Here is a 23,724-nt window from a genome sequence, read left to right as displayed (position 1 = left end):
TTCTAAACATTTCTAAATTATTTATAATGTTAATACTATATTAAATCAAATACTTAATAACGCTTAATAATAATGTCCTGAGATAGATAATCTCCAAGTCCAGAACATACCACCTACATTTCACAACCAGGGCGGCAATAGGTGTGCATAACTACTATATACGTAGCAGGCTAACGGAGCTCCCAGTTTTTTCCTTGAAAATGCTAATTTTGTTTTGACATAGTTCCATCTAAACTTTACTGTAAGGACTTCTCTTTTCAGTCATCTGCAGATATGAATATTTAAAAATGATTTTGAAAATGGATTCACACCATCTTAGGGCTGGTAATGAGGCAGACAGGGTAGATGTGATTGCAGATGTAATGGACTGTTAAAGTCCATATGATCCCCGCTATGGCAAGCACGTAGCTAAGGTGCCCATGTATGTTGGTACATGGGAGCCCTGAACGCCTTGGTGAGTATGGCGCTGGAGTCAATGCAGAGATTGCACATCTGCTTTCTGCCAGGACATACATGGGCAGTACCAGGTTGGACCAATACAGTTGTTAGCCCTGAAGTGGGGTTACACCCTGTTGGCTATCCTTGTTACAAAACGTATTTAATCGCCGAGAAATTTGAACAACAACCTAATGTGGCAGAGGGTACAGGTAAACAACCTTGTCTAAAGCCAGCCTGTTGCCAGAAGCAAAACAAAAAAAAAAGAGTTACGAGTCAGGAAGAATACAAAATGAGGTGAGGAGTTTGCAGAGAGCTGTCTTCAAGAACAGTTTACCCAGACCAAAGTATCTGGTAATTATGAGAGGAGATGGTAATTTTGCAAGGATAAGTCCTTTTCTTATCGCTTGTGAAATAAAGAAATAAGTAAATGTGCTGGAGGCATAGTAAAGAAAATTCTAAAAACCTACAACAGACTTTTCATTGAGACGACCAATGATATCCAATCGCAGAAGATCCTTGAATTAAAGAACATAGGGGAGTTCACTGTACGAGTTGATCCTCACAGCACTTTCAATACCTCAAAGATTGTTACAGTCTGTTGAGATCAATTGTGCTGAACAGGAAATTGTAGAGAAGATGTCAACCAAGGAGTAATAAAATGCTGAGGGCTGAACATGAAAAGGAATGGTTGCGCTCAGGAATACACCATTTGGATATACAGGTTTCTGTGCCTCAACACATGAGATACTTTAGATATCAGAATTTTAGCCATACCATGGCTCGATGCAAGAGACTGCAAATAGCGTGTGTATTGAAGAGATTCATTAGAAGAACCATGCAAGGATCCTCCTGCCTGTGTAAACTGCAAAGGACAGCAGTTATGCTGTTCAAGAAACTGTCATGTCTACAAAGTAGCTGTACAGGAGGTCATAACTTTACAAGTCAGCTATTTTATAGCAAAAAATATTGTAAACAGCTGTAAACCTTAAACAACAGCAACACATGCTCAGGCTGCGACCACTGTTCTTGAACCAGCTGTTGATCCAAATCAGCTGATTTCGAAGTCGAGAGTTCCAAGATTCAAGATCCTAATAAAGGCTGTTACTTTTATGGTAATTTTAACACTAGATCATGAATACCGATGTTCATTGGTGAGTGGTTTCAATTAACCCCACATCTCAGAAATGGTCGACCTGAGACTGTACAAGACTAGACTTCATGTACAATCATAATATAATCCTCATTCATCCTCTGAAGTAATACCTTACAGTGGTTGCAAAGGCTAAACAGAAAAAAGAGAGAGAGATCAGCTCCTTAAAAACCTTGTTCTTATGTTACTTATTGAATTTTGGTCGGAAGGAGAACAACATAATGTGATTAATTGTTCAGCTTCCCCCCTCATGCTACAAATAGGTGAAGCAATAACAATTAACATAAAATAGTTCAAAGCTTTGAAGAAATTTCCAACATTGGAGAATCTAACTGCCTTTAAAAAACACAAGGGGTATGTAAAAAAAACTTATGACAGATTCTAAAAGACTGTTCTGACAACAATATATGTCACCCATTAACAGAAACATGACTGCATCAGATGTTTGGAAGAATGTGAAGGTTATCTGTGGGGGTAAAACCATACTCCCACAACATCCCTTCTATATGAAGATGGACTTATAGACCCTCCAAATGAAATTGCCAAATTATTAGCCAATCAGTTCAAAGAAGACAAAATAACATTACATCATGATCAGATAGCTAAGCACCACTGCAAAACTTAGATTGTTAGAACTATATAATCAGATGCTGTGGGTACATTCCATCTCACTATAGTGAGATGGAATGTACCCAGTGGAAGAAAGCATGTTCCAATTCCAAAAAATATAAAAATCTGACTGATCACAGTGGTTACCACTCGATTTCCTTGACATGTGCAATTGGAAAAATCTTTGAAAAAATGATAAGTAATCGACTCATTTGGATTTTAAAAAGAGAATGTCTTTTATTGTCACACCAAGCAGGATTTCTACAGTACCAATCAACTACTGACCAAATTATTAATTTAGAGTGTACTGCATACAACAGTTAAATTACAAGGAAACACTGAGTGGGAGTCATTTTTGACCTGCCGAAGGCTTTCAGTATGTCCTAGCATCATGAAATAATTCAGCTTCATGAATGGGGCATTCACGGCAACATTACTTTGCAGTTATATGAACAACAGTATTTTTCAAGTACATGTTTACAATGAGTACTCATCACAAAAAAGATTGGAGAATGGTATACCACAAGGCTCATCACTGAGCAGTACCTTGTTCATGATGACCATCAATAAATTGATATCAACCATTCCAGTGGAAATCAGCAAAAGGGTTTTTATTGACGATCTGATAATTTCATATCTCAGCAACACTACAATCATGGTGAAGTATAAATTGCAAAGAGCAATAAACGTCCTTAATGAAAGAAATAATGATTTCAAACTTTCACAAGAAAAGACGTGCTATACATGCTTCTGTAGGAAGAGAACTCCTCACTGTACTTCTATTTTGCCCATGAATGATCATCCAATCCAGTACAAGGATAACATACAATTTTTAGTGATATACAGGATTGAAGTGTTAGATGAAAGAAAGCCCTAAACATTATTAAATGTTTATCAAACAAAAATTGGGACTACGATAAAGAAATATTACTGCGGCTATATAAAGAATTGTTTTAATTGAGGCTTGATTACGAATATATTGTATATTCATCCACAAGAAACTTGCTCTTATGAAAGTTAGATGTAAACATAACAGTGGAATCAGATAAGTCACTGGCGCTTTCCGTATAAGCCCAGCAACTATTTTAATGTCAGAAGCTGGCATAATGCCACTACAGTGTAGAAAGTAGTTCTTACTGTTAAGATATGCAGAAAATATATGGGCCATTCCTACTCACATAAAGCACAAAACCTTTAATAACAATCCTTTGGCTGCATATATGAACATCATGCTACCTATTCCAGACCAGCCAGAATATGATAATATGAATTAACATGGAAATATGGAATTGCTCTACTCTAAGTTAGCAATTTCTATCCAAGAAATACCTCCACAGCTTTTGCCAGTGGTAAAACCACTGAAACTAGATTTCTCTTATGGAAAAATAAAAGAGAAACCAGTAGTGATCACTCCAACAGAAATTTTCATCAACCATCAGTAGCTATGAAGAATATATAAATACTTATTCTGATGGTTCTAAAACTGAACTCAGTGTTGGATGATCTGTATACATAAATGGAGAAACCCATTCATAGAAACTGCCAGACATGGCATGTGTTTACACGCAGAGCTCATTGCTACACAGCAATCACTTCACTGCACAGAACATTTCTGCGAAGAGGGAGCTTATATGTTCGACTCGTAAGTGCACAAACAGTTATTCAGAACAAGAATATTAAGGATTACGGCAATCATCCTGTGCACTATGTGTGTTTCAAATTATGGGGACAGTGATATGTATTTGTATTGACTCCAGGCCATGCAGGTAATGCAGGTAACTCAGGAAAATTTGTGAGAACATGGATATAATTCCTATATATGTAGCAATTGTTAAAAAAAAATCATCTAACCAACATTATCAGAAACATCTAGAGTTTCGGATAATTTCTGAAAAACAGTGGAGAAGACTAAATATGAAATTAAATGCAAATATAAACTTCTCCAAATAAATGGAAGAGCGACGTGAAACTGACTCACTGAGAACAACTGGCACTGACCAGACTCAGAATCAGTCACACACAAATAACCAATTCATAAATGTTAACTGGCAATAAAAGACCAATATGCAGTGCATGTGATAAACAACTTACAGTCAAGCATCAACTCGAAGAGTGCAATATATATGAGGACTTCATAAAAAGGTATGAACTAACAAATAATAGTGCTGCTGATTTAGAAAATCGCAAAGAAGAAAAAATAGTTGTTTATTAATATGCCAGTGAACTAACAAGTTTGTAAAGTCAGTATGATTTATGTTTGCTTGTAAAAAATTCTCTATGTGAAGTAGCTTTTGACACAAACATAAATTTTATATAGTCTTCATTGTATTGTTAAGACTTATCAAATTTTTATTTTTTTAAGGATTTTTTAATTTAAATTTTTGTTTTTATAAGGGCCCTTTACACCTTTACATTTGATGATCCTGCTGGGAATTAAACTATTTTTTAAAGACTGTGAACAGGGCTATTGGCCTGAGAAGTCAATGCCCACATAAACAAATGAAAAAAAAAATAATAATACTTACAAAAGGTCTAGAATTTTTATAATATTTACCCATCTCCATCGTAAAAGTCATCATGGTTCAGAGCATTTGAAGTTAAACATAGACCTTCGTCAGTCATTATTGGTGTGAAGAAATCAGTGCAAGGCAAAGGTTGTTCCTTCCATTTGCAATACCATGCAACTTCTTCAGGGGGTGAAGTTACCTGATAAATGATAACTAAACTGTAATAATAACAATATAAATATTTGTCATAAAAATATTTCTAATTTCATAAAGAATAATGAGAATGATTTTATTTCACATTCAGTGGATTTACATAATAATATAAACTAATTATTCAAACAAATAATTTCATTGATTGCAACAATTGATCTTTGTACAAAAAATGACAAAATTTGGGGTGAGCATTTCCCAAAGGACATAGTCTGAAGAATTTTTTTAGCAAATAAAATTAGGCCTTTTAGCTAGAGAATCTGTTTTGTGTCTAACATCTCCGTCTACTCTCAAAACTGCAGTACAATCAGACTGTATCCTTCCCTGGGGGACTTGCACCTAAAAATTGTTTTTTCACTAAAAAAATTATATAATATCCAAGAACTTGGCTAAACAATAACAATACAACATAATTTATGTTTTAAAATGAAAATGAATTGTAAAATTACATAATTATGTCAACAACTACTGCAGGAGCATCCTCCAGAATGTTTTTACACAATATGGAGATTTAAAATTTATGAGAAACATTTTGTCGGGAAAAAATATAAACTAAATATTTCATTGACCTCAGAGGGTACAGAACCTTTTAAAAATGTTATTGGATATAATTGATACAAATTTTAATGTATAAAAAATCCTCGGATTGAAAAAATGATCGAGCTCTTTCTTTCTCCTCTTCAGTCAAAACTGATGGGAAAATTCATAAAATTGATGTATGATCCCTGGAATGGTGAAGTTCTTGCAGATATATTGCGCTCAGAGATGAGCGTGGATAATGCGCTCGTCTCCAAGCCGTACGTAATTCGTTCCCAACCGAGATTGCATGTGTCAGGAAGTGGAGTGCAGTGGCAGTCTCGACCTGGTCGAGACTGCCACCTGTCTCTCTAGGTCGAGAGTCGATAAGATCTACCTTTACTCTTCCTATATATCGCCGAATATTCCAATCGAGAGGCTTGAGGAGGAGTTGGCTGATATGCCGAGGGATCTCCTCGCACATCGCCCTGCACTAATCGCGGTCGATTTCAATGCGTGGTTCATGCATTGGGGATCTGTTAGGATTGATTAGGACTGACAGTCGTGGAAGAACATTAATGGAAACAGCTGCGGCGCTGGACCTTATCTGTCTGAATACTAAAGATGTTTTTACATTCAGGCGGCGTGCAACATGATCTATTGTTGACTAACGTTTGTGACTTCAGAGCTGCCAAGCGTATTGGTAATAGGCAGGTGTGGAAGGGCTTCTCTGGTAGTGATTATCAGCCGGTCATAACCACAATAATGGAGGAAGAATCTGGTGAAGAAGGCCCTCCAACTTCATTGGTTGGAGCACCAAAAACCTGATCCTGGTGCTTTAACACAGGTGCTTGACCTCAGAAGAGTAAGCGAAGGACGCACAGAGGAGGAGAAGTGGAGTAAATCTTGTTTAGTGGATTAAATTGAGGTGGCGTGTACCAGTTTACCGCGGAGGTATTCCAGAAAGGAGCACCTACCAGTATACTGGTGGACCCCTGAAATCGCGGAAAAGAGGAAGGCCTGCCTCAGGGCTAGGAGATACATGACGAGGGCGTACCTCCCTGCCCTCAGAGACATCCTTACAAATAGATATCGTAAATGCAAGAAGGATCTTGTTAGATCCATCCGAGAAGCTAAGAAGAGGTCTTGGAAGAAACTAATTTCGGAAGTAGAAATGGATCCACGAGGCAGGCCTTACAACATACTGGTAAGGAGGGCGTTAAGACCTAGGGCCCCTCTTACTCAGGATGTCCATTATATTTGCAATATAATAGACGGGCTCTTTCCTGAAGAAGAGGAGCTTAGGATTTCTGAGAGGAGTGAACAGGAGGCACTCCTCCTTTCACTTTAACGGAACTTTTGGAGGCAGCAACACGACTAGCTCCAGCTAAAAAGCCGGTTCCGGACTGGCTGCCGAATTCGGTGGTCAAGGTGGCGGTTCAGGCTGAGCCAGAGGTTTTCCTTGAGGTTTACAACAGTTGCCTCATGGAAGGCAACTGTTGTAAACCTCATATCCCCAAGATATGGAAGCACCAGCGGCTAGTGCTTGTCGCGAAACCTGGGAGAGATCCGGCACTCCTTCTTACCAGCCACCGGCGGTGATAGCTGCGCTGGGCAAGATACAGTAGCGTATCCTCCAGCGTAGAATATATCAAGCAGTCGAGAAGGCGGGCGAACTCTTTGATACGCAGTACGAACCTCTGGTCCCTCTGATGCGTCCAGAGGTTTCTGTGGCTTGCTCTAGGAGATTTGGCTTTCGGTCATGTGTGTACCTTCCGATAGTTTCAAAGCGTGCTGATAACATTATGCGGCTGCTGTGTAGCACTGGTCAATTTAGACTCTACATTTGCTCCAATTTTGCGGTATATAAGGCACAGAATTTTGCGACGCGTATCCTCCTCACCGCAGCGAAGAGGTGGCAACGACTTCTGACCTTAAGCACCCGTCACAAGTAAGGGAATACTCCCTAGTCCTACTTGCGTTCTTTTCAGAACAAGGGCAGTAATCCGTGGCTGTACTTTTATAACCGATCCAGAAGCGGCTGAGAGATACGAAGAGTGAGACGGTAATATAGAAGGTTCCCAGCTATCCGTGGCTCGCTGCGGACATTAATCACATTTGTGGGCTTGCCCAAACTTATTCAGTAGGGGAAGACAGCTTGTATCTCTAAAATCTGTAGGTAGCGAGGCTAAAGTAACTCTGGCCATGCTAGAGGACCAGCTTTTAGTTAGGCCTGGGTGAAAGAAGAGAACGGAAAGTTCCCCGTTCTCCTCAAGTTTAGAGGGCGAAGGCTCTGACATAGATGTAGGGACTTCCATCCGGGAAGTTAGAGGCGACCCGTTGGTCAAAGAGCAAGGCGGCACAGGGCAGACCTGGCAGTTCTGTCGCGATCTTGGCTGCGGCGCAGCAGAGCATCGACAACCTTCTGGATTTCGTTGAGAGTCCCCGCAGCGTCAGTGCAGGAGCGAGGAGTAGAATTTTACCAAGACTTAGGTGGTTTGTTCAGATTCATTGGGTGTCTTTTGGATTCCCCAATGGTCGGATGAGCATTTCACCGTCGTGCGAGTCACGAGGGGTACGCTCGATGTCGTACTAGTGTCGGTATACTTCCAGCAAGGATGTAGTATCGATGACTTGTTGGCGAAGTTATGGAGGATTCTGTACGGTCTCCCGGGCACCAGGGAGCTGTGTGCTCTGGACGCTAATGCCAAGTATCCCGCATGGGGTTTACCACTCACTGACCCCCAGAGACGCTGGTCTGGAACAGTTCGTGGAAGTCAAAAATCCCTACTTGATTAATGATGCAAAAAAACCGCCGACTTTCTCTTCTGAACTAAAGAAAAGTAACATCGGCATCACTTTAATGACGGGTGACTTGCTGCGAAGTACAAGTAGTTGTACCGTCTGGCCCAAGGTTAGTGTTAGCTATTATAGGCTTGTAACCTATGAGATCGTTTACGAAGGCGGTCTAAGAGCTCCAGATTTGGAACGCTATAACCTAAGGAGCTTGGATCAGCACAGGCTATGGCGCGAGTGCGCGGATGCCTTGCAGTTGTTGGAATGGCGCATGGAGCACAGTGAGAAGGTGGAATTGATAACTGATCAATTCGGCCGGGCCATCAAGACTAACTGCGATAGGGTCCTACCCTATCATTGCGGCCTTGGCCAATGAACGAACCCTTAGGTAGTGGCCAGTCCGCTGATCGGGGAGTGCCTGGAGCCTTCATGACCGCTGCTTCCAGGGAGCAGTCTGTTAAACGCAGGCGGAAACCCGGAAAAAAATGGTGGTGCTCTGAAATTAGCGTGCTGCGCGGAAGAGTTAAGTGGGCTAGGAGAAGATACCAGCGTCGGCCCCCCCTAACGGGAATTATCGTTAATGATGTGCTGAGCGTCTTCGCATCTGCGGATATACCGGCGCACCCTTAATGATTATGTTCATGCCATGAAGGAAGCCAGACTCAAGTTATGGCAAGACTCCATGCGCGAGTTGCAGTGCAGCCTCTGGCAACTCGCAAAATTATGTTACCGGCAAAAGCCATTGCACGTGCTGACCAGTGTTCAATGCGGGTTTGGTGGTCGTGACCACACTTTAACATCTGTAGCGTCTTACCAGGCATTCCTGGATACTCTGTATCCAGATTATCCGGAGCGTGAAGCAGAGGTCGGCGTTAGGGCGAAGGCTACGCCCTTCCCTGAAGTACGTGCTGTGGAACCCATAGATATAGACCGAGTGGTTTCTCGAATGGCTCTGAAAAAGACACCGGGGATTGACCAACTTCACCCGGATATATTCTACCAACTGCTGCCTCTCATAAAAGAGCCGCTTGGCAGGCTGTTCACGGGGTGCCTTAACTGAGGCCCCTTCGCGATTTGTTGGATAGTGGCTTTGGTGAGGCTGCTCTTAAAGCCAGGAAAGGATCCCAGTGAGGTCTGCAGTTATCGGCCCATCAGCCTCTTGCCGGTAATCGGCAAGTTGCTTGGAAGGCTGGTTGTAGAACGGCTTTGGGAAAGCATTAATATGAAATGTTTTCTAAATCGAGGCCAGTAAGGCTTTACGAAAGGGATTGGCACTGAGGATTGAATCACCTCATGCCCGTGATTGGCAAGGTTTTTGAGAAGGTCATATATTTGCGTATTAATGTTATTGGTCACTGATCATTTGCTTATGGACAACCAATATGGTTTCCAACTGGGCAAGAGCACTGAGGATGCCATACTAAAGGTGATGAATATAGCTTTCTCTAGTCAATGTAAATATGTATTAGATAGTTTCCTGGACATATCCGAGGCATTTAACAATTTATGGTGGCCCTCTGTCCTGTTTCAGATGCAGTAGCGTAAGTGCACACGAAATGAACTAAACGTGCTCTCAAGTTATTTCAGCCATCGGCTCCCAACTTATTTCCCTGCGTGATGGCTGCTCGGAGGTTCGTAAGACCTTAACTAAAAGTTGCCCTTAGATCAGTGTTCTGAGTCCCCTTCTTTGGATCATAGAACTCGATTCAATGTTGCGTTTAAGGTTGCCGTGTGGTTGTCGTATCATCACTTGACAACGAGCTGCTACTGATTGAAAGGGATACGCATAACGAGGTAGAATTCCGAGCTGCTTGTGCTTGTGAGGCACTCCGACTGTGTTCCCGTAGCCCTGCAGGCCGTAGTACGTGACTATTAGTATAATCGTACGGCTCTGTTTAAAGATGAGCTTAGTTGTAGAAACATCCGTCACCAGGGGAAGCCCGCAGGGTTCCGTTCTCGGTCCCCTGCTGTGGAACCTGGTAATTGACGGGTTTCTGGGATTGAAATTCCTAGAAGGGGGTCAAGGCCCAGGCTTTCGCCGATGACTGTCTGCTTTTAGTTCGTGGTAATTCACGACCGCAGCTGGAAAATCGAGGGTAAGCGGCCTTGTCGACCGCGGAGGGCTGGATGGACATTCAAAATTTAAAGAATTCCATCTCAGTGATGCACAAATTTAGGAGGATTGTTCGGAAGGACTATGGGTTGTCTAGCTATCAAATGTAAATGGTGTACCGAGGTGTCTTTGAAAGCATGATCTCTTACGCGGCGGCCGTTTGGGCGCATAGGTTGGATATGAATAGAGAACCTTTTTGAAAATTTAAGGAGTGTCCAGCGCAGAGACTTAATTGTATGCACTGGTGTTTTTAAATCAACCTCCTACGAAGCTACAACCGTATTGGGAAAGGCTCTCCCAATCGATTTGCTGGTGAAAGTTCGGGCAGCCATGTGGAGATTGCGAAGAGGCCAAGAGGTCGAAATATTTGGGATGCGGTTTCGGGGTGGGCCAGTACCGGAACGGAACGGTGATCACAACGCACCGGAACTAAATTTCGTTCAGTTACCCATTTCTCGCCTGCGGAAGAGGCTGCACAGTCTCGCGATGGAAGCATGCCAGCTGGAATGGGACACCACGACTAAGGGAAGATCTCTGAACAAGTTTATTCGGGATCTGGGGTGATGGTATTTGGTTAACTGGCATTTCTCCCACCACCACCCCATTCGGTCGCCCTAGAGCATAGACCAAATGTTCCGTGCCAAGAACGGCTACTGTGCCTCATAACGGTTTAGCGACCCAAATCCTAAAAGCTCCTAGAGAGCTACCTAACGTGCGTGAGCGAATCAAGCAAGGTGCCATACAGCACCCGCTTAAGTGTCCCAATCGCTCACTTGTCAAACATAAAACTAGATCGGGGAGGCGCACCCCTTGTAACAACTTAAACTATACGTCTATAAAATAAAAAGACAGCAATTATGGCTGCCACGCCTCGGTCGCTGTATGCCAGCTAGTACCTGTCCACCATTTAACAGCGCTTGGAGCTGATTTGGCTGATGGCCAGCCCTACTACCAAGGTTGGTTTCCAGCAGCAGAGCTGTAGGAGTCCAATTACATTACATTTAATAATCCCTTAAAATTAACGATGACGGTTGAACAAAGCAACCTCATCGAGGAACTCCCACACGGTCCGACAGTGCGGCTCGCGCCACACTGCCTCGCCGCTTGTGAGCGGCCAGGTTTCCCCTTGACCTCTAAGTTCCAGGGTGGCTCGGGCTCTGGCCCCCCCAAGAGCAGGGCAGTCGTACATCATATGCACATTCGACTGGACCTCCCCACAGACACACAACTCATCAGCCACCAGGCGAAACCGAAACAGATATTGGTTCAGGTTAACATGGTTGGTGAGCACCTGGGCACCCGACGCCCTTAGAAAAGAACTCGAGGCATACCATCCCCCCAGATCCTGTATAAAACTATACAAGGATCTTCCCTTAGTCGTGGTGTGCCATTCAAGCTGCCATGCCTCCATCGCGAGGCTTTGTAGCCTTTTCCGCAGACGGGAGATGGGCAACTGGACGAAATTTTGTTCCGGTGCATTGTGATCACCGTTCCGCTCCGGTTCTGGCCCGGCTCGAAACCTCATCCCAGATGCCTCGGCCTCCCGACCTCTTCGCAACTTCCACATGACTGCCCGAATTTTCACCACTAAATCGATTGGGAGAGCCTTGGGGTGATGGTATGCCTTGAGTTCGTTTTTAAGGGCAACGGGTGCACAGGTGCTCACAACAATATAATTTGAACCAATATCTGTTTCGGTTCCGCCTGGCAGTTGATGCGCTGTGCGTCTCCGAGAAGGTACAGTCAAATGAACACCTGATGTTTGACTACCTTGATCTTGCGGGGGCCAGAGATCGGGCCACCCAGGAACTTAGATGTCAAGGGGAAAATTGGCCACTAACAAGAGGCAAGTCAATGTGGCGAGAACCGCACTGTCGGACCGTGTGGGAGTTCCTTGATGCGATTGCTATGTTCAACTGACATCAGTAGTTTACTTAAGGGAAAGACTCCTAACACAGTGCTGTGGTAATCTAACCTTGAGATATATGGCTGACCACCAGCCAATTAGGCCTTCAAGCGCTTTAATATGGTGGACAGGTACTTCCTTGCATTCAACTACTTAGGCGTGGCAGCGAATTGCTGTCTTGAAAAAGTAAATTTTAATTTATGGTTGTCATATATATTTTTAGTAGTTGAAGAGGTACGCCTATCAATTTTAGTAAATATATGACAAGTGAGCGGCCAGGACACGTAAGCCAGTGGTTATGGCACCGCGATTAGTCCGCTCACTCTGTTAGGTAAGCTCTAGGAGCTATTTAGGACATTGGTCGCTAAGCTGTTTTGAGGCTTAGTAACCGTTTGTGGTACAGACATTCGGTCTTATGGGCGACCGAATGGGGTGGTGGCGAGAGAAATTCCAAGCAAACCAAGACTTAGGCACGTTAGGGGTGTTCTTTCTGCTCTTTCAGATGGTTTTAAGAAGTTGGCCTCTAAGCCCAAGAAGGTCAACGTAATTCAAGTTTCGGAGCCTGCTCCTAACATCCGAAGCGTTACTCTGACGTTGTGAAGGGCAAGCGTGAGGCTAGTCAAACCTCGAAGCAGCCCGAGGTGATTTTTATTAACAAGACCGAGGGGTCTACTAAGACTAGTAGACAACTCAAAGAGGATTTCCAGGTTGCCCTTCGTATCAAACAGAAAAACCTGAAGATTAGGTAAATAGAACAGAATAGCAAGGATCTAGTAGTGGTTGCAAACGACAAGAAGACAGTCCAAGTCATCATGGAGTCTCCTGAGGTAAAGAAATTCGAGGTTAAGGTCGACCCGAAACAAAAACGTAGGCTCCGGGTTATTGACTATGACATTCATCGGTGGCTATCCTATGAGGAAGTTCTTCAGTCTCTCATTCGGGAGAAGAACAACGAAATGGATGAGGCCGAATTTAGAAAAGAGTGTAGGCTACTCTTCAAGACTGGTACGCGTGATGCCCAGCGGTATCACGGTGTGTTTGAACTTGGCGCTGGTCTCTTTAAGAAGTTTGTGTTTGAGGGTAGGTTGTATGTCTGTTTAACATCCTGTAGGGTTAAGAAGTACGTGGATGTACAAAAGTTGCTTCCAGTGCTGTCGTTTTGGCCACAGCGACAAATTCTGTAAGTATGCGTTGGTCTGCGCTCATTGTGGCAAGGAAGGTCACAAGCGCGACGATTATTTGCAGAAAGCTGAGGTACCATCTTGCGTCAACTGTCAAAGGTTGCGCAAAGAGTGCAAAAATTCGGTCAACAGTAGGGACTGCAGCTGTTATTTACGTGCGGTAGAATTGTATTTCAATTTCTTGGATAGTTAATATCCTTTTTTGAAGCTTGATGTTTGTACCTAGTGTTAGGTGAATTGGTGTTGTGAGGCTCTGGGTTGTTTTTCGCAACGCCCATCACATAGTTTAAAAAAACCACAAAAGGAGCTGATTGTCATCAAACAACCAATCCAACATCTCAATTGATTTCTTTGCAGATCCAATACTTCTTTTACTTTTGGTATTTTTATTAGCCTCATGCTGAAAAGTAGATGTAGATGTTACCTGATCAGAAAACTTTGGGCAATGTTAGATCTATTATCGGCATTACCATCACCATCAGATAAATTCGACCCTACTTCAAAATTTGGATTTTTATCCTCATCGTGAATTTCTCCTTCAGATCCAGAATAAAAAATTACTTCGTTTAGAATTTTATGGCGAATTTCGTTTGAACTAATATTATCATCAGTATCAAAATCTGAATCTGAAACATAAATTTTCAAGTTTATTGTTTTTGGATCGTCTACGCGATGACATTCACTCATATTGAAATTTTTTTACTTTAATCAAATAATACAGAGTGATTCAAAGAAACGGGAAATTAAAAAAATTAAATAACGTTAATGAAAAATTTTTTTTAGAAAATGAATTTTATTTCATGTAATTGTACAAATGTTGCCATTTTAGGATACATACATTTTAGTTTATTTTTTAAAGATGACATCTTGCAGGTGACCTCCTCTTCTACGTAAACACTCACGAAGTCTCTTCGTTAAATTTTTCATGGTTTGACGTAACATCTCAACTGGAATTTCCGCAATTGCTTCTCGAATCTTTGCCTTCAGTTCTTCCGTTGTAGCAGGTCTATTCTGGAACACTTAGCTTTTAAGGTTACCCCACATAAAGTAATCGCAAGCAGAGAGATCAAGCGATCTGGGAGACCATCTAATGTCACCATTTCGTGAAATGACACGTTGTCCAAACAATCGGCGTACAGTTGCCATCGATATTCGTGCAGTATGTGACGTTACTCCGTCTTGTTGAAACCAGGCTGTGTTAAGAATTGGTGGAAATCTCTTTTGTTGTTCCACAACAAAGGTTTCAAGCATGGCTACGTAACGAGCCGACATCACTGTAATCGCAAGACCGTTGTCATCCTCAAAATAATAAGGGCCTATAACACCGTAAGATGACATAGCACACCACACGGTCACTTTCTGGCTGTTCAACGGACGCTGGTGTAGCTGCGTAGGATTTTCTTGTGCCCAGTATCTGAAATGTTGCTTGTTACCAAATCCACTGAGGTGGAAATGCGCTTCGTCTGACATCCACAGTTCGTGAACAAACTCTTCGTTATCATTTATCTTCTGAAGCATTACATTACAGAATTGTGCTCGCACAACTGCATCGTTCGGTTTCAGTTCCTGAACGATCTGCAACTTGTATGGATGGAATTGCAAGTTCTTCACTTACATTCTTCGAACACTTGAACTATGCAATTGTAAAGATGCTGAGAGACGACGGATTGACCGATGTGGACTTCGTGTGACAGCATCTTGTAAAGCTTGAACATTCTGTGGTGTACGGACGGTTCGCTCACGGCCTGGAGGTTTCTTTTTCATTGCCGAACCAGTTTCCTCAAAATTAGATATCCATGTTTTAATTGCACGTGTCGTCCCAGATTAAAATGACGACAAAATTCTCTACGCGCTCCCTCCACACTGTCATTGTTTTTGTAAAACGCTTTGATAGCAAATTCGCTTTGTTGCGCAGCATTCCAAGGATCCATGACAACTAAATGACAGGTTAGGTTAGAGAGGCTGGCGCCACTTATCAAGTGGTACCAATCGCCCACGGCTACCAACACAACTTTCAAAATTTCCCGTTTCTTTGAATCACCCTGCATATTAAAAAATAAAACAATAAACGCACCTGCAAAAATCAAAACAACTCAATTTACAAAAAATAATAGCATGTAAATCATAAAGTAAACAACACTTTACCGGCGTAAAACTTACGAATATTTTTGAAAACTAACTTACTAAAAAAGAATAAAAGAACACAGTAATTATTTCATTAATAAAAGTTAAATATATTATGTTGATATCTTACTGAAATTTCCACGTACCCATGTTGAATACCATTATGTAGTTTCCAAAATATCTAACAGATCGCGGTAAGAGCTACTCAGAACCATTCAAAATGAAGTAAAACATTTTATGTTTCCTATTCACGAGAGCAGCCTGCTTGTCGGTTGTAATACGATTAAATGTAGGACGTGTCCCATACTCGGGCTTCGGTCATTCGTCCTCGTTACTCTACGTGGGCTATTCTTGGGTACAGGATTTAAAGTGTTAATTATTTTGGTTTTAGGAGTTAGTGTAAAAAAATGACAATAATTAGAAAGCAAAAAGTATGGTGAGGGTGAAAGACAGTAAATACGTTGATATTAAATGATTTGTACAAACATGAAAGAAACGGTGGAAGTTAAATGGCTAAGCCGTCAAACAGAACAGGTCATATTGTGCACACATCACTTCAAAATATCAACTTCAAACATTTATTTATTGAATAAGTGCATTTTTAATTAGTTAAAAAAATAATAATAATAAAGATTTTTAAATTTCTTATAAAATGTCAGCAACTCACTTCTTCCATGAATTCAATAGAATCTGGATCTAAATAATCATTTCCTTCATTAAATATGTGCTGGTCACAAGTCATAACAATTGCTTCTCTCTTCTTTATTCTAAAAAACAAGACATCAAATTACTATTAATTATATATCAATATGTGCTGTTGAATTAAATCTTTGTCATTAAATAAACAAGAAAGGGAAATTCATAAAAAAGCACATCATTATTGAGAGAAAATTGATGTTACTTGCTAAAATAAGCCAATCTCCTATTAAATTCCTGTCTAAAATAACATCTACCTATTAAAATAAAGTATATACTTTTTAATTACCAGTTGCAATGAGTATTTATTTTAGCCATAGATGATTTTTTCAGAATGTTTTTGATATCCCAGTTGGGATCTAACAGATTTTATTGAATTGAAAAGAAATTCCAAACAGACTTCATTTGAATAATTTTCATGTTCTAAATTAAATTTAATGAGAATTTTCAGAGTTTTGGTTCCAGATTTTGTGTTAAAATGTTAAAATGTTAAATGTAAAAATGTTAAATGAATATAAGGGAAATAAGCAGCCTAAGATGTTCAATTTTTAGTATTATTAATGTTATTTTCTTAAATTTATAACATTTTTACTTATGCAATTGTGAACAGAGTAAAGGTATTGCTTTAAACCTAAATTACCAGCACTTTGGAGGGATTGGCATGGATAAAATGCCTGATATTCTTTGGAATGGTTTTGCCTCTTTTGTTAGTGATTAATCACTTTTGTCAAAACATAATTGTACATAACATTATAAATTTTTATTTATAAATGATATTTTTTTTTTTTTAGCTAGTTTCTAATCTGAAGGTTTAACCAAGTGCATCTTTTCTTCTTTATTTTGAATCAAGTTCAAGTTATTGGTATAATGTTTCTTTTGAATATTGTAGATCTTTTATCAGTAATGAAAAAATAATTCAAGTGATCAATTATAATGTATGATTGGTTAGATTTTTTTTTATTATCTATCAACTTTTCTATCTAGAAGATAGAATCATCTTTTCTATCATCTATTCTTTTATGTGGGAAACAATAGCATTTTGTTTTAGTTAGATACAATATGATGTTCCTGTAGGAGACCACCGTATTAGTCCCAATATAATCAGAGACCGATTATATGCAACATAAAAAGCTTGAAATATGCATGAAAAGTATCCAAATATGTAACTTTAAATATTAAAAAAATAAGCATACAATTAGTAAGTAGTTGAATAACATATCGATAAATTCGATAATTAACAATTATTTAACATTTTGTTACTTTTATAAACGTAAACATTCAGGTACTGTTCCAAATGTTCAGTATTAAGATTGTGTCTTCAATTACTCAAAATATTTTTATAAGTTTAAAAAGATCTTCCACATCCACTGAGGTATATGGGCAGTATTTCAATTTGTGTGTTATGTTAGCACTTATTGTTTCTGGAAAAGTTCACCCGTCCCATTAATAAAACTATGAATTTGACACAAAGGTTCAAATCCTAGCTTATTGTTCAAAATATTTTCAAATTTTTCTTTAAGTTTACACGGGAATACCTCTGACAATGCGAAGTTCATTTAGCGGATTTTATTCATTAACTAAATAGATTAAGGGCAACGCCAAACCTTGAATTTCAAGCTTTTTAGTAGTTGCAGGTAGGTGGAAAAAATGAGTGATAATCACAGCTGTGTGTTTTTTTTGTAGAAGAATCGTTAAATGCTTCCTTGGACTAACAAACTGTCATAGCCTCTGTCCTACTGAAGTCGTTTGCTACACCTTTGATAACCTCGAAATGTTCATTGCAAAACAGTACAACTTCAATTCATGTTCCCTATCAAGTAACCACTGGTAAAGGAAGGTAAAGGCACACTTGGCAGTTTTTCTTTATATGCCTTATTGCGAGCAGGTACTAGCAATTTGATGAAAGTGTTTCATCAACACTTTCTTTGTTGATGAAATCAGTTTATTTACATTCCCAAACATGGATCTACTTCTTCAGCAAGCTGATGTACTCCGTTCAGCAAAGCACTTCACATGAATAAAATTTGGATAAAATACCTGGAGGGCTTTGGCTGCCTCGATCATATAGAGAGCAGCATCTGAGAAAAATATAAATACTCATCTGCAGAAGATTCAGGAAATACTTTTTTAATAGCCTAATTCATAAATCTGGTGATCGTAGAATGATTCGAGTTTTTGCATGCCACCAAATAGGAAGAAGAAGGCTCTAGTTTTAATGCATCGACAATTAAATTTGCAATGTAACGACCACAACTGAAAGTAGTTTCGTCAGTTGAAAACCAAATAATGCTACCCTTGAGTTCATTGCGTATTTCTTCCAGAACATGTAGGTAAATTGTTGGTATGTAATTTTTACGCAATGTTGATTAATCTGGAACATCTTGATTCAAACAATATTTTTCGAAAAATTCTTTGAAGGTAGGATTTTGTAAGCTTGTAAAGAGTATCACTTGTAAGCAACGTTTCACGTAAATCCATGCTAAAGGGTTTGTTTTTTTTTTGTTTACCTTTGGAAGTGAAATCACTGCTACTTGCCGCTGTTATAAGTTGTTGTCGTGGGCCTTTCTTTTGCAATCCTGCGATATGAAGACTTATTGTGACATACTGATCCATTTTAAACTTTATTGTGTACGAAATATTTTTCTCGCAAACTCGACAATATAAAACAATTCCGTCGTATGCAAATGTTCCAAGATAGTCAGTTTTCCACGAAGATACTTTTTTTGGGAGGCATGGTACACATTAAACTTTGAAAAAATAAATAAAGAAACTAAACTGATACAATGAGCGCGTCAACAATAACATACGTAATCTAATTGCCTAGTGGGAGGAGTGCTGCAGTAGGCGTGCGCGACGTAGAACGGCTACGTCTGTCGTTGTCTTGCGTGAGTCTGTGTTTTACTTAGCGTAATAATATTTTTTTTTCCTGTTTAGCCTCCGGGAATTACCGTCAGGTATCACTTCAGAGGATGAATGTAGATGATAAGTATACTGACAAAACATGAAAAGTAAACAAAATAAACCTATACTAACTTTAAATGATAAAACAATATAAAGATACAACTGAACAAGATGGATATCAACAACCAACTTAAAAAGAATACATACAAAAACACTAATGTCACTGAAAAAATTAATAGGCTACCATTTTCATCAAAAACACATTAATGTCATAGTACTTTTCAAAAATTATGTCATTCTAATGATCCAACTGTTAACACTATATTCATTTGTCAAAATGTTGTAGCTTGGTATTATTAAAAATCTTAAAAGATGTCTCTTAAAATAAACGTATGTGGTACAGAACTCAGCACCTATGATTCTAGCAGTAGTGTTATAAATAAATTTACGGACATACAAGGTCTTGTACAACAATCAAAATTTTGAAAATAAGGTGTTCTCAGTGTTTCATGCAACCTTATAATTTTCACTAATGTAAGCAAAACCATGAAGACATGTACAATAAAAAATAATATTCTAGATCGCTTCTAAATTAGAGCAAATTTTAAATTAGAATTTAAATAATATTAAAATAATATTAATATTATTAAATAATATTATTATTATTATATTATTAATTATATTATATTATATTATTAATATATTATAATATTATTAATAATAATATTATTATTATTAAATAATATTTAAATAATATTCTAGATAGCTTCTAAATTAGAGCTAAATTAGAGCAAACATAGCCTCCATCGCAATTCAAAATAATAGTATAATATTCAAGAATAAAATGACAGTTTAAACAGATCCAAAATTGCATTTAAATAATGGAAATGTCAACTAATCTAGAGAAACAAACCAAGATTCTTTCTGACTTTTGATACTACCCTACAAACATTTTCATTAAAAAATAGCTTTTAATCCAAACCAACCAAATTTCAGAAATAAATTACATTAGAATTGTTAGTAGGTCAGTATTCATACTTCTACATCAGGGGATAAGTCACTTAGAATAATAGTATTCTTTTTTGGTGAAATGTAAAGGTGCTGGTAAATAATTTTGAAAAAACTTGGCAGTAATACATATTACTAAGATTGGACTATAATTTTCAATGGTGTGAGGATCAGTCATTTAGATATTGGCAAAACAACTGCACACATCCAAGAGGCCGGAAAAATTCCAGATCCCAATCTAAGTTGTAATCCATGCAAGTTCAATGAAAATCAGTTTTGAGGTGTATAAAATTGAAAGTCTGCCTGCTATTGAATGAGATATAGAATGAGGTACAATCACCTTATTAAGATTCCACAATCTCAGCCAGAAGCAAAGCTATATGAACACTTTCATCACACAATTGAAGAACAACTTCTTGACATTCATTATATATGGCTGACAAATGCTGCTAACATAGCCTGAATTTGTTCAATGAAATCTGACAATACAAATCTGTCCAATACAATGGAAGGAAGTCATTATACTCATAAATAAAATATTGAAGAAATATAAGAATCCTGTAAATATTCAGAGTTACAGGTCAATTATATTACTTTATAATGAATAAATTGGTAAAATGCGAAAGTATGTATTTTTTGGGAAGATGATTAAGCTGATACTCATATGGCAATGTAAAAATGGGGAAGGTGTATACCATGAAAATAATCTGTTCAATGACAATTTCAGTCAAGAAATGTGATTCTAAACAACTTTATACAAAAAATCACCTTCTCAGCGTTCTTTTTTTTGACATGAAATGGATGCATGCATACTGCAGTATTTGTACACATGGGAATTTAGAGATGAGATGCCAACTCTGATAATATATTCAAAACCGGATGTTCCAAGAATGTTTTTTGAATGAGACATTACTACATAACTAGTAGATCATACGATAACAGCATTTTGCAGAGGTTCCTTTAGCAGCACCTTATTAAAGTTGCATTTAATAGATAATAAACCCACCTTACTTAGATGGTAAAGTAAGTAGATGACTTGGTAGTATTTTAAGCTAGTGACTAGTCTGTTTTAGTTAAATAGTTAGATGTGAATGTATCTAGTTAAATATGAATTTATAGAAATGAAAGTATCCATATCTATTAAACAGATCATTCTGAAGGTAAAATTAAAATTAATGGATTGATAGATTCTATTCTCATCCAAAAACCTAGTGTTTTTGCAGAAATAATTTGCCTCATGTGAACCCAATCTTAACTCTTAATGACCATGTGATTAAATTCAAGGATTATGTGAGAATCTTTGGTCCAACATTTGATAAATTTCTAAAGTGACACCTGCATACAGAAGAAAGTGCAACAAAATGTAAGATTGCTTTTAGCACTGGTAAACTGTATTTTCCAGAACTAATTAAAATTAAAAATAAATACTTTTATTTCTACTTAAGTCGTTAATGTAACCAAAAATACAGACTATTAATAATAGACTATGGATGGGTATATTTTTGTACTCATCCACTAGAAAATTCTAATTGCAGAAAATTGACAACAGTAGCAGTGAAAGTATCAGATATATCACAGGACCTTTCCGAACTAGCCCGATATAAAATATACTCAGAATTTTGCAGAGATCGAAGATTCAAAACCTGAGCTTAACTCAATGTTCATATGGTCAGTTGTAACCAGTCCAGCCAGGTGTTCAACAGTTCTTCTACCTGCGTCGCCAGACAATGTGAGAAGGGTCTGCTAGGACATCAGCCGGGCGGCCAGCTACCTGGACTACAGGCCAGTCACATTAAGAAAAGGATAATCCTTTTCTTAATTTTACTTTTATCCTATTCAATATTCTAATAATGTAAAGTGAACTCTTGTAGTCATTGTGAATACATTAAGTAAATAGCCTATTATTATAGGACTATTTTGCTACTTTTAAAATAATTTTATTTTTTTAATTGATTTTCTTGTCAGTGATTTTATTTTACAGCAAGTGTAGATTAAGAAGTGTAAATTAAGTTTAATTTTAATTTTAATTTTTAAATTTTTCTTCCTTATTTTCCTCAATGGAAGGAAAAATAAGGCCTCCTCCACCCCGTTCTCCCACCACGGAACTGTCCGACGGTGGAGAGGAAAGCGGGTCTGGCGCTAGGAAGCGCCAGAAACGCCGGGACTCCGCGCCTCCTATGGAGGCGGAGCCCGTAGCGGGCTGCAGCAAGGCTGCAGCAGCTGCCAACTCGCAGGCTGATGATGGGGCCCCATCACAGCCTGCTACCGTCAGGCGGGAGAAAATCCCGCCGATAATGCTGGACTGCCCGAAAGAGTGGCCAGCATTGGCGAGGGACATAAAGTCGAGGATTGGGGGGCGCCTGGTGGCTAAAAGCACCGGGCTCTCGATAAGGCCGCAGCTGGGCAGCGAGGCGGATTACCGGGCGGTGCAGAGTTTTCTGCACTCGAAGGGAATCGCCTTTCACTCCTTTCAGCTCCCGAAGGACAGGGAGCTGAAGGTGGTTGTACGGGGGATCCCCTATGGGGCTGCCCCGGAGGAAGTAAGGGAGGAACTGACCTCCCTTGGCTATGAGGTGGTTTCGGTTAAGAAGCTCCTCACAAGGGACGGTCGGGAAACCCCGACCTGCCTAGTGGCCCTTAAGAGGACCCCTTTGGCCCGGGCCATTTATGACCTTGCCAGTATTTTTTACTGCAAGGTCGCAGTGACTGCATTTGTGTCACGAGGGGGGCCACCCCAGTGCCACAGATGCCAGAAATTTGGACACTCGTCCAATTACTGCCAGAGGGCCCAGCAATGCGTAAAGTGTGGTGGAAACCACGACACTTCTGCCTGCGTCAAGCCGCGTGAGGAACCAGCCTCATGCGTCAACTGTAAGGGGCCACATCCGGCCAATTACAGGGGCTGCCCCTATTATAAGGAGCAGACAAACAAAGTCAAGGGACTTAAAAAGCCCACGACTTTGGACGGCCGCAGCTGGGCCTGTGTTGCCGGTGGGGGAAAAACAGTCCCCAAACCGGAGGTGCCGGCACCTGTGGCCAAAGCGGTCGTGAAAAAAGGGGAGGTACCCTCCCCAACACCCGCCAAGCCAAAACCGGCGGCAACCACCAAGAAGGTGGTGAAACAAAAGGCGGCGACAAAGCCGGCCCCGGCGAAGAAGGCCAAGCCTTCCTCGACGGGAAAGGCAAAGCCTGCTCCGGCTGGGAAGGCCAAGCAGGCTGTTAAAAACACTGTGGCCCCGCGCCCCACCAAAAGGGCGGCCGCGCCAAAAGGCACCCCCAGCGGTAATCCGAAACCGGCTACCCCGTTGGAGACCACTGGCATGGACTTCCTGTCGCAGATGACAGTGAAGGATATCCTGCCAGATATCATGATGGTTTTGCCACGCCTGCTCCAGGCAAAATCTCTCAAGGACTGTATTCAGTCCTTAATAGAGTGCCTCATGGCTGTACTGTCCAGGTATGGTTAGGCCCACCCTCAGACTCTTGCAGTGGAACGCCAACTCAGTAGTAGGCCGGACGGAGGAACACTGCCGTCTGGCCGAGGATCTACTGATAGACGTGATACTGTT

The 23,724-nt window shown here is 40.0% G+C and overlaps 1 protein-coding gene across 1 annotated transcript in view; it reads right to left on the bottom strand.

Moving 5' to 3' along the window:
* The window catches only part of LOC142329374 (pickpocket protein 28-like), a 102,787-nt gene that overhangs the window by 34,167 nt on the left and 44,896 nt on the right, over positions 1–23,724 (bottom strand). The window contains exons 4-5 of the mRNA XM_075373913.1: positions 16,218–16,317; positions 4,752–4,903 (exon numbers count right to left, since the gene is read on the bottom strand). Coding sequence (XP_075230028.1) covers positions 4,752–4,903; positions 16,218–16,317 — 252 coding nt within the window. The remainder of the gene's footprint in view (positions 1–4,751; positions 4,904–16,217; positions 16,318–23,724) is intronic.

The sequence above is a fragment of the Lycorma delicatula genome, chromosome 1, assembly GCF_047948215.1.
Source record: "Lycorma delicatula isolate Av1 chromosome 1, ASM4794821v1, whole genome shotgun sequence".
NCBI lineage: Eukaryota > Metazoa > Arthropoda > Insecta > Hemiptera > Fulgoridae > Lycorma > Lycorma delicatula.
This window is presented reverse-complemented; position numbering and strand designations above follow the sequence as displayed.